The sequence below is a fragment of the Theobroma umbraticum genome, unplaced genomic scaffold (assembly GCF_002168275.2).
Source record: "Theobroma umbraticum cultivar Fairchild unplaced genomic scaffold, ASM216827v3 scaffold_86.0, whole genome shotgun sequence".
In the NCBI taxonomy this organism is placed as follows: Eukaryota; Viridiplantae; Streptophyta; class Magnoliopsida; order Malvales; family Malvaceae; genus Theobroma; species Theobroma umbraticum.
This window is the reverse complement of record NW_018397263.1, coordinates 4,324,269-4,338,302: the sequence shown is the minus strand read 5'-3', so window position 1 is coordinate 4,338,302 and position 14,034 is coordinate 4,324,269. Positions and strand designations below refer to the sequence as shown.

Here is a 14,034-nt window from a genome sequence, read left to right as displayed (position 1 = left end):
ACCAAACGGACTTCAAGCTAGTAGAAAATTCATCTTCTTGAGATTAAAAGGTATGCTGCCCTTTCTTTTACATTTCTTTTTTTTTTTTTCTGCCTCAAGGTAATTCCACAACTCTTTTTATTTTTATCCTTATTTGATGGTTTGCTATCTTGTCACTTTGTTTATCCAATTCTTGCCACATTCAAGAGTTACATGCCACATTACAAAAGATTCCAAAGAATCCACGAATTGGCTAATGGCATCTTAGTTCATGTCACCCTCCTGCCACGTTAAAAAAAATTACGTAAAGATTCCGAAGAAGTCAAAACTTCGATAATGGCATCTTAATTCATGTAGTATTACTTAAGCTTGGTCATTAAAGAGTCTTGGTGCTACAACAAGTGTTTCTCTCTTAAAAAGAAGCCTTTGACGAAATTTGATGGCTCTCTCTCTAAAGATTGGCAAAAATTTCATAGAAAAAAAAAAGACAGAACACGTCATGCTACCATCTTGTGCTTTGCATGCATACATTCTACACCTTGTCCACTGCAGGTTCTTGTTTAAGGTATTCTTGGAGAATTAGTGACAAGTTGATTTGGTGGAAAAATCAGGCTTTTGGTGTGGAGAGTGATTTTGCCACAATTCGCTGGAATCAAAATTTGATTACATTACAAAGAGAAGGTAAAAACACTAATTCTTTAGTGTTGACTTTTTATGTGATTGATTGATTTACAATATGTTTGCATGCTAGATATGTTTTATTTGTTATGCACATGGTTTAATTATAAATTGTTCATAACACTAATATAAAAAAAAATTTTGAAATCCATGATCTACAATATCTACATCTAGACATAGAGATCCAATTCCATCACAAGTTAATCTTTCCATTAGCACGAAGTTGTGAGTTCAATCATGCTCACCAAACGTCGAGTGCTACAAAAGCAATTAAGAAACTCATGTTCTAATTGCTCCCAATTGTCAATCGTCCCAGGCTCCAAGTATGTGTGCAAATTAAAGACGTTGTCTTTTAGAGAGTGAACGAACTACTTCACTATAAGATTATCATAGGTTCCAACGTTGTTGCAATTTGAAATGTGTAGTATGTTGATGAGGATTTCTTTTACCATCAAATTGTTAGAACTTTGGAGGTTGATAGTCATGTGGCATGCTCATGCAATCAATCCTTTAAGAGTATGGCTTGGCATAAGTGTAGGAAGGTTGGGTGACACTTTCCACCTATTCCTTGATGAATTCCTTCAATTGGTTGGTGGTGACTAGACTTGGTAATTTGTGTTTTCATGTTTGAAACGTATTAGACACGATTAGACACAAAACACATTAAGGTTAAATACAAACACCATATGAATAATATTCATATATTAAATCTGAAACATGTATACATATACCTTTAATAATCATATGACATGACAGGACACGATTAACATATTTATTAAACGTGTCAATATAGGACACATCACGATTAATAACACATTTAACAAGATTAAATAAAAATATTTATAATTAAATATAATTTTATTATTTAATTTAAAATCAATAATTATAAAAACAATTATAATAAAATAAAATAATAACAACATCAAATATAATAAAATTGAACAAAAATAACATACATAAAATTCATTATCATATAATATGATAAAATCCATCATCATATAATATGATAAAATCCATCATTAACATCTAACGTTAAAATACTAATAATATCTAAAATGATCCAAATGATCACAAAGAAAAAGTTCAAAATTAGGGTTTGGACATGGTATAATTAAATTATTATCTTTATAAAATTTAACGAATTTATTAAAATAATTGTTTAAATTTATTTTAGTAAGGCTGAAATAATCTTTGACTATTAATTTTTAACAGGTTAATAAACGTGTCACATATACACATTTAAACATGATAACATGAATAACACAATTAAATAATAAACGTGTCACATATACACATTTAAACATGATAACATGATTAACGCAATTAATTAAATGTGTTTAAATGTGTTATTCGTGTCTGACACATTAAGACACGAAAATTTTCATATTTTAAATGTGTTAAACACGATTAGACATGAAACACATTAAGGTTAAACCCAAACTTGTTTAACCTCGTGTCTTCCCTTATCTTGTTAATGTGTCATGTCCAAAATTACCAAGTCTAGTGGTGACCACTTCATTGAATTTTTTTTTTAAGAGATTGTTTTCCACTTTTGTAGTGGAATTCTCGTTCATTTTCTTAAAACTTGTTTTTTTAAAATTGTCATTCTAGTTGTCATGACAGCCATCACTCTATAATTCACTTTTGACGAGAAACTTTGGCGAAAGGATGATGAAACAAAGTTACCACTTGAATAGCCATCATGTTCCTTGAATGGGAGTTGATTTGTACTTGATACTTTTGGGGAAGCAAGTTATATGGTAGAGATTTCTTCAAAACTTTGGAAAGGAGTATCATATAAAGGATTTTTGTTGAGGGCTAGGAAAGTCTACTTATACAATTTAATAAGAGCGCTTTGTCCTTCGTCGAGTGTCGTATGGATGTGTTGGGACATCTGTGCTTGATGATAAAGTTGGAAAGACTGCAAGATTTGCTTGAGCAGGCATGACAGTGAGTTTGTTAACGAAGTTCTTCTTAGGAACCATTTGGACTTTGAAGATTTGTTTAACGAAAAAAGATGAGAGGTAGAGATTGTTACCAGAAATTTGTTCATACAAATTTCGTGTAGGAATTTAGACTTGAAAATTATGAGACAAATTACAAAGGTTTTATGCGAGTCTACAATCCTTGGAATTCCTCTAATTAATTTTTTCGCTCAGTCTTCAAGAGTCCAAACTCGAACTTGATCTTGGATATGGTCTAGACTTGAGAACATCATCTTCAAGGGTCTCGGAGACTTGATCTTGAACACGATCTGATCTTGAAAACTTCGTCATCAAGTGTCGTGGCAACTTGATCTTGAAAACTTCATCTTCTCAAGCGTCTTGGAAACTTAATCTTGAACACGATCTGATCTTGAAAGCTTCATCTTCAAAAATCTTCTTCTCAATCTCTAAATGGTCCCTAGATGGCTTGGAGGAGCATTATATTTATAGTGCTAGATAAAAGACATTCATGAGGGTTTAGTGTCTTTGAATTGTCTCTAAATTATATTAATTTAATTAATGAAAAATCATTATGACTCATAGATAGTCTTTGGATTGACCGAACTTTGATTTTTTGAATTTTGATTGGCCAATTATATTAATTTATTTAGAGATAAATTAAATGATCAAACTTGATTTTATCTCCAAGTTATCATAAGTTTTTATAGATAAATTAGATGATCAATTGGTAAATTTTAATTGGTCAAAAATCTCAATATTATCTTTAAATTATCTTGATTTATTTAGAGATAAATTAAATGAGAAATAATTAAATTTTAATTGGTCTAATTTAAATATTATCTTTAAATGATTTCAAGAGATAAATGTGTACAACACAAAGATGAATTTTAATTAATCCAACTATATGTTTGTAAGATAATCCAATCAATAAATTAATTATTTTTATAATTAATTATATGATAATCTTTAATGATGTCATCTAGTCCATGTGATGGCACGTGATTGGATAATAAGTTTTCTCTTTCTATAGATAGCATCGTAAGTTCTGTTGAAATTTTATAGTTGCAATTACTGATTGGGAAAAGAAGGAAAAAGAAGAGAAAACGAACCCTCCATCTACCATTCTCAAGCGCCTAAGTTTTCTGTAATTAAATATTGCATCCTTTCAAGTTAATATTTTGTTATGCAATTGCAATTAAAAGCATGAAAAAACCATATCTGTTATTTAATAAATATTATCTCCTTTTTTTTAATTCTTTTTGTGAGTTTATGTTTATGTATTAGTTTATTTTGTATGATTCAAATAGTGGACGTACAATTTTTTTTGCTATTGCATAACATACTTTAACGATTATCAATAAACTTTTGTTAAATTAAAATTTAAATATATTTATGAAAAAGAATATACTACTAACACATATGTTGTACATATATAAAAATTACTGTTAGCACATTCTGTGGAGATATCTTTTCTTGTTATGAACATTCACATTTTTATTAGAATGATATAATATTAGAGCTACTAAAAAATATATTACCATATTGTTGCTTTTGTTTTGGTCTATGTAAGTTAAATTCCCCACCCCCCGGTGCACATTTTTTCTGGCTCCATGCCCTGCACACAAACACATGGCCACTGCATCATGTTGTGCAGCTCATATGTCAGCATAGTCAGTGCCATATTGAAGCTGTTTTTCATTACAAAGAACACAAATAAAAAATATAGGAACCTAGCTAACTCTTTTTCTTTTGTCAAATATAAGAGGGAGTAACACAGCTTGAACCTAAGAACCCTAGCCAAATTCCACCCACCCTTACCACTTGAGCTAGCTCTGCTGGAGTGATTCAATATACAAAGTGGTGGAATATTAAAGTGAAAAAAAGTTGGGAATATGCATAACACAAGATGAGAAGAAGAATCTCCCTAAGAAAGCTTTGATTAATTATTGAGCATAAGTAGCTCTCAAGTACTCCGCTATTTCTGCACTTTCAAACATTTGCACTCCTGTATTTGGATCTTCTAAGTATGGCGCCTGCCAACCATTTTTGAAGAAAATACCAACCTCTCACCACTAGTGGCCAAATCATAACTTTCTAGATGTGGAAACTTGTTAAGGGAAGTAGTAATATACCTGAAAATGTCCAGCTTTCTCATAGAGGATCTGTCTTTTTGGGCTGCCGCGAGCACAACTGATGGAAGTCAGAAGAAGAATTAGTAAAGATTGTCTTAATAGCATGTCTTGGTGCACCCCTTAAACGTATAAATGAAGACATATCAAAGCACACCAATCAATCAGATCCTCACAAGACATATGGAAATATTTTCCACCGTTGAAAATGATAACATGAGGATGAGTCGATGATGATTCATACTGTGAACAGTTTTGACGTAAGGAAATTTAGTAGAAAGTACATGCCTTGATATATCTTACCTTATTCACAACTTTTTGGTTCATATGCAAGTATAAAGAGGTTTCTCAATCTTTACAGAGACGTGTGTGAAACCACAAGCATGAATCTGAAGCTGAATATATGGCATTTGCATGAACCTTTTTTTAACCAAAGCATTAATTGAACAAATGTCTCAAACACCTAAAACCCTGACGTTATTAAAATTAGAGAGTGTATGTAAACAAATATAGTTGAATATTCATCTACCATTAACATACAAGGAAACAGGATGCTTTAATAAAATTGACCTAATCCAGCAGATTGATAATTTATACTTCACCTGCGTTGAAAGTGTGGTAACTCTAATTCCACAAGCACTTCTCGCACAATCTTACAGAATGGAGAACCCTAAAAGGGAGGTAAAAACACTTTAAAGTCAAAACTATAATATATATATATATATATACTGTGGCTTTTTTTTTTTTGTTGAAAGGCAGCTGTAGCAATTTTTAACATGTATTATTGGGAAATCATAGTTGTCTCACATTTTGGAGAAGGAATCTAAACTGTTGAACATAAATATATTCAAACATCAAAATTTTTTTAATACTCTACTAACCTCATATGACCATATCTCAAGTGGCTTGGGAGGCAATTTTGATGGATTGTAGGAAGATCCCTGCATAAAACATGATAAGATTTAGGGTGTCTTTTATAACATTTTTCAGAAAGCAGCATATTTATCTACAATTTATCATAATTTCTTTGACAAATTAACATGCACATAACGCATTAAAAGAGGAAATATGAGAGAGAGAGAGCTTCTTCCCAGATATCTTCAGAATTAAATAAAATAAGATTCTCATATCCATCTTACCTTTCCCATGCGACCAATCATGGCAAATCCTGCAGCCAGTGTCTGCAGTACAAGAAAATTTTAGGACTGTTCTATAAAGAGTGACCAAATTTACTATCTCATAGCAGAAAAGAACAATTATTGTAAAAACAAATGCCAACCGTCAGTAGACCAAGTGATAGCATGAATGGAACCCTTCCATCACCTAAAACCAGAAAGAACAGGGTAGATGAGTACGTGATTATAGAAAACTAACAGGAAAAATGAAAAATCATAGCAATGTTATGTGGTTGTGGCTACATGTACCATATTTTCCAACCAGATACTTCATTATTTCATCTGATTCATACATAGCAACTCCTGTATTTGGATCCACCTAAAATGAAAAACAACATTTAAGTTGAACTCCAACTTGACATCACTCTTTTTAATATCAATTCAAAGGCTTTAATACAAACAAAAGTACAAAACTCAAGAATCAAACCAGGGGAAAAAGATGAGGGATAAGAATAAACTCAGTAAGATGCTGAGGACCGAAGGACAGAAACCATATCTAACCATGTAGGGGAACTGCTGCTTTCCACCCATCTTAGCGACCTTGGGACGAAAATTTGGACCATTTTTGGGGCAAGGATAAAACAGAACATCAAGATCCAAAACTGAAACAATTTCCCTAACCTGCATACAAATAAAATGTCAGTCTAAAACATGAGGAAGTTCATGGAATATGATTTTAGTCATATGTCAGTGAAAAACATTGAAGTTCATGGCCCTAATACATCATGCTTAGTGACTCTAGTTTCAACTAAAGGTTTATTAGGGAAATATGAGCAGCAAAACTCAATACAGGTCCTCTTTGGGGCAATTTGGGGAAGTATTGCTATCACCAGCTAGAACCACAAATGCTGTGCATCAAGAGCTAAATGCTGATGTCTGTGACTCCTGCCATGTTAAATGGAACCATTCAATGAAAATTTCAGAGTAACACCTTATCCAGGTGTTATATTGAAGTTGGTATTTTCGACAAGCAAGGCAACATGGCCATGTCTAGGTTGCATAAGATAGTATCTAATAAGACATTTGCTCCATTACATTTATCTCCATAATGATAGCAAGAAAACCCAACTATTGAATGCAATAGAAGCAAAAAAGTGTTATAAATGCGGAGTATTTACTACCTTTCGACAAAATGGACAACTGGAGTTGTATGCAGTCCACCATTATCCATAATTTCAAGGGGCAAAAACAAAAAAACACACAAAGTCAATCTTTTCTTCATCAGAAATGAAACATGAAATGCCACAGGACAGGATAAAGGGGAAAAAGGATAATGAAAGTCAGCAATTAATACAAGCATTCAACAGGGGAAAAAGAAAAAGAAATGGAAATTTGAGTACCCTTCAAACTCATATATCTCAATAGGCTTCTCTGGACGAGGGCCTATCTTTGAGGTCTCCTTCACCTTAGAGCCTGTTCAATACAGCTATCCCATCAAAATTTAACTATGAAATTTTCCAGAATTTGAAATCTGAATACTATTTAGACAAATAGACTCAACTACAAAATAAATGCTTAGCTACCCTTTTTTCACTGGAATCTGGACTTGCATCAGACATTTGACAAAATGATGCAGAGAAATAAGGAAATGAAACAAAAAGTAACCCCATACCTCCTACTTCTAAACAATATTGGCCAGGTGGAATTTCATTCTCAGAAACAAACGATGCGGAATAGCTGCCACAGTACAATAACATACAAGATTATTAGAAGAAACCTACAAGTTCAATGTCATTACCAAGAATCAAGTGAAGTGCCACAAATACAGCCTCTTCTTCTAATTAGGAATGGAGTGTAGGACTTTCTACATTTTGCTCGTAAACATTAATTATCATTAACAATTTTTCCAGGGATGTAAAACACCATATATCCAGATAAAAAATTCAACTTGATTTTTACACTTTATAGACCTCAATTTCATTGTGTTCATACTTTAGTTTGTCAAGCATGCTCAATCTATGTGCTGCCATTTACAAGTCCAATGCCACCAGAGCTCCAGTACCAAAAAATTATGAAGTAATTCAAATTCATCCCACTTTCCACATAACTAAAATTTGATTCCATTTTATATGAACCCTTCGATTTTCTCATAACGAACAAGTAAGTCAAAAGAATTCCAACAAAAGAAAATAAACAAACGAAAGAAGAAAAGAAAGGAAGTCTCCATACCCAGAAACAAAAACACCAGTTCCCAACCGGAAGAACAAGGCAAGAGATGCCCCAAGGATATCCCAAGTCTTATCTGGTCTAACTGTAAACCGCTTCGGCTCTGGTGGCTTGAAGTTTGGAGGAGGAGCAAATGTTGTTGCTGTTGAAGAAAAAGCAAAGCTTGGTTTTTGCTCTTCCTTGGTGCTTGTAGAAGCAGGACCGGCTTCGGAATCTGAAGATTCAGATTCCGAAGAGGCTTTAATGGAAATGAAGGGTCTTGATCGTTTGCGCAGGGAAAGTGGAGAGAAAAGCGGGAGTTTGGGGATGTTAAGGACTCCCACCATGGCTTCTGGTTGATTGGAGTTTTTTGATGAGAGACTTGTGTGAGAGAGGAGTGGCTGTGAAGCTAGCAAAGTCTAAATCCGTTGTTGCCTTGTTTTAAGTTGGGGCCCCAACTGTTTGGGACACGACTCAAGAGCCGGACAGATTTCTCCAGTTCCAAGGCCCTTCTTTTCTTTTCTTTTCTTTTCTTTTCTTTTCTTTTTATTGTCGATTTGTTTCTTTCGAGGAAGATTTTCTTTCGCCTTAGCCAATCCCAAATTTATGGCTTAAATAAGCTTCTTCGTTGTTACTATGAGCTACTAGATTCAGTGATGTTAATACTACTAATATAAACTATCATATTCATTTATATATTTGTATATTTTATTGAAACTGAAATTTAAGTGTTCTCAACCTCTTTACCCTTTGGCTTTGTGACACAGAGTATATAATATGAAGCAAATGGGAAAGTCACATTTCCTCCGTGATCAATGATAATTGCATACCCATTGGTCATGGAAAGGACATTTCTATGAAAAGTAAAACAAGTTATTTGATCTTATTACAAATGGTAAAATTATATATCTTAAATTTCATAATATAATAATAAAAAAATTAAAAATTAAGGGGTCTTTTGCTACCACCTTTCATCCGCCCTTACATCCAATTATAAAAAAGGCATCATTTATCAAAAATCATTACTCAAAACACAACTATTCTCACTCCATCACAAACCACACTAACTTATAAAGAATTATTCGCTTCGACTTATTGGGTCTCATGATTTTACCTCACAAATTAAAGATGGTATGAACTCTTAAATATCCAATCTCACTTTGTTGTTAGGACCATGGTATCCTCCCTAATGTGGGGTTAATGGCTCTTTGCTAGGATTATGACATCCTCCTCTACTCCATTAAAAGCACATTGTCTTAATGGCACATCATTAGTACCCTCAAACCTGCTCTGAAACCAATTATCATGATTTATACTAACTTACAAGGTATTGTTCACTTTGGCATGCTAGCTTCACGATTTTGTTCCACAAGAGGCACCTCATAAGTTTAAGATGATGTAAACCCTTAAAAACCCAGTCTCATTCCAGTACACAGTTGATGTAGGATTCATGGTTCTTCTTTGAGACTGATATTCTCCCATACTCCAATAAGGGCTCATTATTCTCAATGGCATATTTCTAATACCCTTAAAGGGTCTATTATCCTCAATGGCACATTGTTAATACCCTAGAGCCTTTTTAGATACAAACTATCACGATTCACACCAACCAACAGGGTATTGTCTGCTTTAACCTCGCTACCATAATGGGGTCCTAGTGATATCTTCTTCTATTCCAATAAAGGCCCATTTTCCTTAATGGCACATTACTAGTACCCTTAAAGGGCTCATTACCCTTAATGACATGTTGCTACTGTTTGCTTAATAGTATTCAAATCAATTTCATGTTTTGAAATGACAAAAGAAATGACCAAAATTCACCCAAGTTTTGGAATATCAAGTTTTCAGATCACTAAACGATATCAAATGTGTTTGAAAAAAAAATAGAAAAGGCCTTGGAAAATGCAATTTGGTCCAAATCTATCGATACATGTTCTTCATGTATCGACACATTTGGACATGTATCAATAAATTTCAAAATCTATAGTTACATGTTCTTGAAAAAAGTCAAAAATTTAAAAGTCAAACTCAATCTATCGACGAATTAACAAATATATTGATAGAAATGCAATAGAATGTCCACTACCTCAAAAGAATCGATACATGAACAAATTTATCAATACATTTTAAGAAAAATGTCAAAACCTTTGCAGGCAAGTTCAAATGTATCTATACATACATAAATGTATCTATACATCTTAGCTAGAATTCTAAAACAAAAAGGAATGTATTGATATATTCACATATGTATCAACATAATATGACTATTCGAACCTTGAATGAAGAGAAGAACAATTATTTTCTCATTAAATGCACTCCTAACTACCCTTGAAGTTTTAACAGCTATAAATACCAGGTTCTTCAATATTTATGAATGTTGGAAAATTTCAAAACACAGCTCAAAATAGAAGAATCAACCAAAACTTATTTAAAACTCATTGTACTTTTCTTGAATCCTTAAAGTCTTCTAGTTTAACATTTGTTGAGCTCATGCATCTTTATTAAACATTGTACAAATTCACTATTCAACCTTTAAGAGGCATATTAGCCGCACTTATATTCCTCTCATTGTACTTGCTTAAGGGGCTATACCTTAATCAATAGAAAAGATAGACCGGTTGTGCTTTAACCATAAAAAGGCATCGTATTAAACTTTGATCAAATAGAGAATTTTAAACTACTTAGTGATTTTAAGGGAGAAGACATAAGTAAGGAGGCCAACCCTCTATAAAATATTTTTGTCGATTTTTCAAGTCTTACTTTTAATTGAAATTTAAATTTCTCTCATTGGTTAAGAGGTCAGCTATTTTAGTGATCTTCAAATTAAGCATTTGACTTAAAGAGGGGATTTTACTTTATCAAAAGTTAATACAGATTCTTCAAAATTTCAAACCAATCCAATTCACCCCCTCTTGGATTTATTCATATTGAGCTTATTAATCTAATAGTTTTATAGCCCATTCTGATACTAATTATCATGATTCATACCAACCTGCAAGGGATTATTTACTTTAACCCGCTACCTTGATAGTTTTATAACTTCATAAATTAAAAATGTTGTGAACCCTTAATGCTCAATCTCACTCTAATACATAGTAAATATGAGATTCATGACTCTCTTATTAAATCAAAACATCTTTGCTTAATGTGAGATTCTTCTCTCCACTAGGACCATGACATCTTCCTCAACGTGAAATTAATGGCTCCTTGTTAAGACAATGCATCCTCCCCCACTCCAATAAGGGTCCATTGTCCTTAGTAGCATATCATTTATACCTTGATGGCATAACTCCCAACTAAGATTGCAATTAGCATTACTTGCAAAGATTCAAAAAGAAAAAAAATTCTTTTTTTTATAATGCTTTTTGTTATTAGTGTGATGATTCTAAACATTATTATAAAAATTTATCATTTTTTAATATTTATAGACATTATTATAAAAATAAATATTTAGTAATTTTGTATATTTTAATATTTAAATAATTAGTATTTAAATATTATGTTATTTTTTTATTATTCTAAAAGATAAAGTTTGAAAAATTAAAAAATTATGTTAAAAATGTAAGTTTATTCAACTTTCTATTTTCATATTTAACGGTGATTTTGTAAATTAATATTACATTTCAAGTGCTTTCAAATTAAATACGGTAATATAATTTTCTCAGTGATCACATTCCCTACAATTATCACATTTTTATGCATACCAAACACTTTAATGTTATCTTCCTAACAATCACATATCTAGCAATTCTATTCTCAATAAAACACCAAACATCATGATATAAGTAAATATGATATTACCTTCATTTAGATGAAACCGTATTAAACTCGACTTTTCTAAAGTTTTTAATGGATAGTAACCAATCATCCCTTCTCCTTCTCAACGAAGTTTCTCTTTTGTCATGAGTAAATTTTTTTTCTGAAAAGGAAATTTTATTAATTTCTAATCATTCTTAGAAAATATACTCCTAACAAGTCATTGAACAAGATAGAACTGATTTTCGAAATTGGTACATCATAAAAATGAAAGCTATTATCTAGATTAAAGCCTATGTTGGCCATGCCATCCGTTGACATATTCCATTCTCAATGAATATGAGAAATCTTTACCTTCAAATCGAGTTGCAGCAAGCTGCAAATAGTATCCAGTAAATCAAAATTTGCACATGGATGCGATGTATTAGCGGTAATTGTCTGAACCACAATTTTATTGTCCACCTGTAGCCATATCCCATGAATTCCTTTATCCCTTGCCATATAAAGACTATGCAAGACTCTTCATAATTTGGCCCTCTAAAATGAGCACCTCCCCAACTTTGCAGTAAAGCCACCTAACCAATATCCTTTATAGTCACATAAAGCACCATTTACCGTAGCCAAATTAGTACAAAGATGTAATGCGCCATCAGAGTTTACTACTACCCACCCTTGCAGTGGACTCTGCCATCCTATTAGCACTTCTTTTTTATAGCCACAGAGCTGCTATGTGTACAAGGAATTGTGATAGCATTTTGTGACACTACAACTAAACCTTTTAGCGTCAATAACTTACTAATCATAGGGACCAATTTGCCTTCAAAAATCTTTTCATTTCTCCACTTTCAATTATGCCAGCATGTGAATCCAAATAGAATAGCCTAGAGAACACTATCAATATGAGCATTATAATTTTTTATATTAGATATCAACCAATTTGTTAATGATAATTCAAAAAAGTTCCCATGATCCATTCGTGCTCCCAAATTCAACCAGACTTCTTTTGAATGTGGGCAATCTCTTAGAATGTGTAGGACTGATTCTTCAGTCAATGAGCATAAGACACAAATAGATGAAGACAACAAGTTTCTTCTCCTACGTTCTAACCTTGTCAACAATTTGCCATGAAGACATTGCACTAAAAATGTGTGTATTCGTTGAGGACCATCCCACTTCCACATAATAGCCCATTTTATACTCGGTTGTCCTTGATTGTTTGGAGAAACCTTTCGCAACAACTCATATATTGATGCTACAATAAAGAGCCCTGAGGCTGATGGAACCTAGTATGGTACATCCGACTTGAGAGAAAACGATGGAGGAAGAACCATCAGAATCTTGTTCACTAATTCAATAGGCATATAGCAGCTAGCTTCTCTCAATCCAGCTCTCCCGTATCTACTATAAACTCCTACATGCAGCAATTCTCATTTAAAATAGCATTAAAAAGAAGACCCTGTTCTATAAAAGGGGTATCCTTTGACCAAATTTCATTCTAAAAATGAGCTGAGAATCCATCGCCTAAGACCCAATGAATATTATTATTGAAAACACTCCAAAGTTTACTCAGTAAATTCCACATATGAAATGCTCCATGACAAAAGATTGAATTAGGCCGTCGATCAACATTAAAATCATACTTTTCCCTAAGGATACTAACCCAAAAGGCCTAGGGTCTTGTCACTAGTTGCACACCAATTTCATCAAGAAAGCATTGTTCATCAAATGTAATCTGGCCAAACATTTGCCAAACAGTAGAAGGAAGATTTCTGAACATTTACCTTTTCCCTTGCGCAAGCATAGAAGTCACCCAACACCTTGCTAATAATCTCCATTTGGTCAACTGAAGCTTCTGCAAATAAAATAAAGTCATCTACAAAAAAGAGATGAGAAATAGAAGGACAACGTCGGCCCAATTTAATTGGTTTCCACAACCCTTATTCCACTGCTACATTAGTAGCATGTGATAACCTTTCAATACATAAAACCAACAAATATGGGGAAAGTGGATCACCTTGTCTCATACCCTTAGATGGTGTAAAGGGTTCAGAAGGCATACCATTCTAAAAAATCTAAGAACTGGAGCATTGCCAACTTTGAATCAACACATCAACAAACTGGCCAAGGATTCGTGCATCAAGTAGTGTATCATGAATGAATTCCCAACGGAGTCTATCATAAGTCTTTTCTAAATCAATCTTCAACTTCATCCACCCCACCTTTCCT

At 32.9% G+C, this 14,034-nt stretch overlaps 1 protein-coding gene across 1 annotated transcript; it reads right to left on the bottom strand.

Annotated features, from left to right (window-relative positions):
* Positions 1-4,283: 4,283 nt before the first annotated feature.
* LOC110420385 (Thioredoxin family protein) lies at positions 4,284-8,480 on the bottom strand. Its single transcript, XM_021433669.2, has 12 exons — positions 8,077-8,480; positions 7,520-7,584; positions 7,248-7,320; positions 7,029-7,047; positions 6,409-6,528; positions 6,157-6,226; positions 6,012-6,055; positions 5,872-5,913; positions 5,614-5,673; positions 5,335-5,402; positions 4,736-4,793; positions 4,284-4,636 (listed from the first exon to the last, which is right to left on the bottom strand). The coding sequence occupies exons 1-12, from the start codon at positions 8,397-8,399 to the stop codon at positions 4,547-4,549; spliced, it is 1,032 nt and encodes a 343-aa protein (XP_021289344.1). The 5' UTR covers positions 8,400-8,480; the 3' UTR covers positions 4,284-4,546.
* Between the last annotated feature and the right edge of the window lie 5,554 nt (positions 8,481-14,034).

Coding starts and splice junctions, on each gene's coding strand:
- LOC110420385 (XM_021433669.2), bottom strand. CDS start 8,399: ATGGTGGGAGTCCTTAACATCCCCAAACTCCCGCTTTTCTCTCCACTT. Junction 6,227..6,408: donor AGCAGCAGTTCCCCTACATG/GTTAGATATGGT, acceptor TTTTCATTTTAG/GTGGATCCAAATACAGGAGT. Junction 5,914..6,011: donor TATCACTTGGTCTACTGACG/GTTGGCATTTGT, acceptor CTTGTACTGCAG/ACACTGGCTGCAGGATTTGC.